This window comes from Hordeum vulgare, chromosome 7H, assembly GCF_904849725.1.
Source record: "Hordeum vulgare subsp. vulgare chromosome 7H, MorexV3_pseudomolecules_assembly, whole genome shotgun sequence".
NCBI classification, from domain to species: domain Eukaryota; kingdom Viridiplantae; phylum Streptophyta; class Magnoliopsida; order Poales; family Poaceae; genus Hordeum; species Hordeum vulgare.
Window position 1 is genome coordinate 177,124,772 of NC_058524.1, and position 3,999 is coordinate 177,128,770.

At 40.1% G+C, this 3,999-nt stretch overlaps 1 protein-coding gene across 1 annotated transcript; it reads right to left on the bottom strand.

The window, feature by feature from the left end:
- Positions 1 to 292: 292 nt before the first annotated feature.
- Positions 293 to 3,313, bottom strand: LOC123411415 (uncharacterized protein YwbO). The gene is made up of 8 exons (XM_045104354.1): positions 3,054 to 3,313; positions 2,101 to 2,245; positions 1,885 to 2,007; positions 1,761 to 1,804; positions 1,550 to 1,675; positions 737 to 821; positions 593 to 649; positions 293 to 498 (listed from the first exon to the last, which is right to left on the bottom strand). Exons 1-8 carry the CDS (start codon positions 3,293 to 3,295, stop codon positions 409 to 411), a joined length of 912 nt encoding a protein of 303 aa, XP_044960289.1. The 5' UTR covers positions 3,296 to 3,313; the 3' UTR covers positions 293 to 408.
- Positions 3,314 to 3,999: the final 686 nt, after the last annotated feature.

Here is a 3,999-nt window from a genome sequence, read left to right on the forward strand (position 1 = left end):
CTTATTTTACTCTGTATGTAGTATGTAATGTAATCTCTAAAAAGACTTATATTTAAAAACGGAGGGAGTATAATATAAGCACAAACAGTATCAACTACAAACGGAGTGTAAATATACAAACAATTGCTAATTATATAAACTTACTTTTCCGAGCTAAAATTTTCACCTTGTTGCGACTTCTCGCCCTACTCATTTCTAACGTGCCTTCCGGACATGGTTGGTTATGTGCCCAAATGGCATGGTACGCTGAAAGCCTTACTACTAGTCTATTTCTCCAATCATCACATCAGGATTACTGCAATCATAAATTATCTTTTTCATAATGAAACCGTAAATGACTTGTAACTTCTTCCTTACAAGTACTGAGACAGCATGCTAGGTTAATCTGTAAAGAAGTTCCTTGAACAATCATTCATCTGCATCTTTCGCAGCCGTCTCGAATGCCCTCATGAATACGTTTGGAGGCTGACCACCACTGAGTTGATATTTTCCATTGATCTGAAATAAACAGCACAAAAATATATCATGCACAAGTCACTAATTGGATAAGAGGCGAAAGGGACACTAACAAGAAAGTCATTAATATTCATACCACAAAGTGAGGAACTCCAGAAATGCCAGAAGAGTGCTTGTTGAGTTCTTCCTTAACCTTGTACCACCAGAAAAGGGATTAAGAAGCTGCAGCCTTTTCCCAAACAATGAAGGCCACTAGGAGCAACGATCAGCGGAAACATACCTCATCGACTCCTTTACTGGCGTCCAGCAGCAGTTCTTCTGCTCCTTCTATGCCCACCTTTCTTGCAGCATCCATAAGAACTTGCCTAGAAAGATTTGGAAAATGAATATCGTAAGACTGAAGACAACAATGATCAACATAGAAAGGCAGATCGGGGGCAAAGAAAGTGCGGCAAGTTGTTTAGAGGAATACATCTCCTCAAGTAAATGAAGCAACAAACAGCTTCTTTTGGTAGCATGCGACAGTTTTAGTTCGCAATTTTATCCTCTGTCCATTTTCAGATGCTATAATTCTATTCAGAGGCGTGATGCAGTAGTTTGTCAATACCAAAAAAAAAATAAAAAATGATGCAGCACACATAACTAATAAAAATACAAATGGGCTTTGCTTTTGCCTCATCATGCGTATCTCACATCTAGAGTGCAAAATGGTCATAAAAACCATGGATGTATCTGGCACAGGACTTGTTGCACAATTTCACCTCAATAATTGTCACATGTGAAGGTGTATTCTTGATATGATATGTTTATTTTTTCCTTGCAAAAAACGATAAGTCAATTTAGCTAGCGCAATGAAATGTCCAGATTACAATAAAGTTTCTTTCAGAGTAGTAATGGAGCCTCATTCCAAGTATGTTACCAACACAGAATATGCTTAATGTGTCGGTACTAAAAGCAGTTGTTATACAGACACAACAGGTCAACAAAGACTTAGTGCAAATATAAAATACATAATTTGTAGGATTAAGGTAAGAACAAAAATCGAAGAAGCAACAATGGCCACCCATACTCATGGAGTTTAACATGCACTCACCTATCACCAATGTATTTTCCTTGGCAAAAATAATTGACGAATAATTCGTCTACAAGAGCATTTTGTTTGTCATAGCCTTGGTGTCCGGCAAGTGTTATGAGCCTATGGCTGTCCATTGTATTCCCTCTGCATTACAATCTTTAAGTCAGTGAAATGAAGACGGATACAGAAGATGCGGGTGTATGGAACAGTTTAGAAACGATTCACTTACGTGAGTCCTGACATGTCATACTCAAAGCCAAGTCCTCGGAACATCTGCAAAATAGGATGGCAGCAGCTAAGTACACATTATAGGCCATGTGATTAACAGCATGGTCAAGTTGAAATGAGAGAACCTCTCTCATGCGAGCAGTTGCACGCTCGAACTGAACTGGGCCAAACTTGGTCTTGTAGAAATCAGATTTCTTGACACCTTCCTTAGGCGCATCAGGATTCAGAAAAAATGGATGCCAACGAACCTATAAAGCAGAGACAGGCGCACTAGTCTCACATCGTGCTGATAAGAATTGTGAAGCTAGCTACATCATGGTAGTGATTTAATGAAGTGAAACCTCGAAATCGAACTTGTCCATGGTTTGCTCCATAGCTTTCTCAAGATTCTTTTTCCCAACAAAGCACCAAGGGCACACTGTATCCGAGCTCACGTCGATCTGAATGAGCTTCTTGCCAGTATTTGAAGCCATATGTTTCGCAAATCTACAATTAAACAAAGAAGTTATCCTCAAATTGGCTCGTAATTTCGCCTCCAAGAAAGTATTGACAGATTAGTCCACTTCAAGAAATGTGAGTCTTCGAGGGGTATTTTCTTTCAAGAGAGAATGTGAATTTCTGAAAGCTGAGAAGGTGCAAAAACATTGAGAGGGCTTTGTTTCAGTACTCTTTCTGAAGAAAGCGTTTTGACTCCTAAAGAAAGCTATAGTTCATTTTGCCTAGGATCCAAACACCCCTGACCAGAGACAGTCATACATATGTCGAAATATGATGGATTGATCGGAGCTTTGCAAGTTTTGCTGGATTATTGCTCGGCCGAGAGCAATCTTGTGAAAAGAAAAATGATGCAGTTTGGTACATATTTTCGTTAGCCACTTAAAACTAGTATTGCTTTTAGGATTTCCATTCTACGAATCCCTTCTTGGGCATCCGGTGGCGATCGAATAGGAAATGGGGATTTATCATCACGCTCATTTCACTTACTGATGCATCAATTTAATTGACAGCTTCTCCAGTTAGACCACCAATGGCGTTATCCCCACACAGTGCAGCTGCCGGAAAAAAATATCCGAGCTACAGTTTCAAGGCAAATCGCACTCCACTTTTGCCTTGAATAGTATAGTATGAAGCGGAGAAATAAAGGACGATTAAGAGGCAGGGTTCTTGCATCACCCAGCTATGGCGTCCCCAAAGAAAGGACAATCGATTTTGTTTTCTTGGAGCAAATATGCAGGATGATTAACCGGAAAGAGTCAAGTACTACAAAATCTGAAAGATGGAGCGGATTCTGCACCTGAGAGCTGTGAGCTTGGTGAGGGAGGGGACGCGGATCGGGAGGAGGCGATTTTGCATACAAGTGACAAAAATCTGTCCCTTTGTGATCTGGGTACGATTTGGTATCTGTTCGTGAGGTGAGGGGGAGGGGGTAGGGGTAGGTAGGCAGAAAGAACAGGGAGGGTGGCTTTGTTTGCTCGTGGACTTTGTGTGTTTGGGAAGAGTTCCACTCCACGTCGTCGCTTTTGATCGGTTGGGCATCTCCAACGCGGAACTTCAAATCACGCCCATCCATTGGAACCGCATGGTTCGACCTTAGAAATCATCCAACCATAATTACGAGTATCATATAATAGTATCATGCATATAATATTATTGTATATACTATCTTCATAATGCGTAATGTTATAAACTACTCACTCCGTTCCTAAATATAAGTCTTTCTAAAGGTTCAACTAATGGACTACATACGGATGTATATAAACATACTTTAAAGTATAGTTTCATTCATTTTGCTCCGTATGTAGACACTTAGTGAAATATCTTAAAAGACTTATATTTTGGCACGGAGGGAGTAGTATCATAGATGACCTTATTTATTGACATGCATGACACATAGTAGCGTAACATTTAACATGTTATGGTATCTATCTATATTACTCTAACCCCCCTCTTTTCTTTAATTGTCTGTCACATCGGCATGTTTGCTAGTTTCAAGTACATGATACCACCTAAGTTACTCGCGCTATGGCCAGCCTAACACGATTATGTATCGATTTATGGTGTAGTTTGAATCATTTTTTTTCATAATCGGGAATAAACATGAAGGTTTTAGGGAGTCCGGACATTAGAAACATCGGAATTTGACCCGTGGCCCATCCAAAAGGAAGGCGAAGCCCACACTTTTGTAGCAACCCGTATTGTTTTCGTGCTAAAATCCTCCACTCCCTTCTTCCATCCCTCGC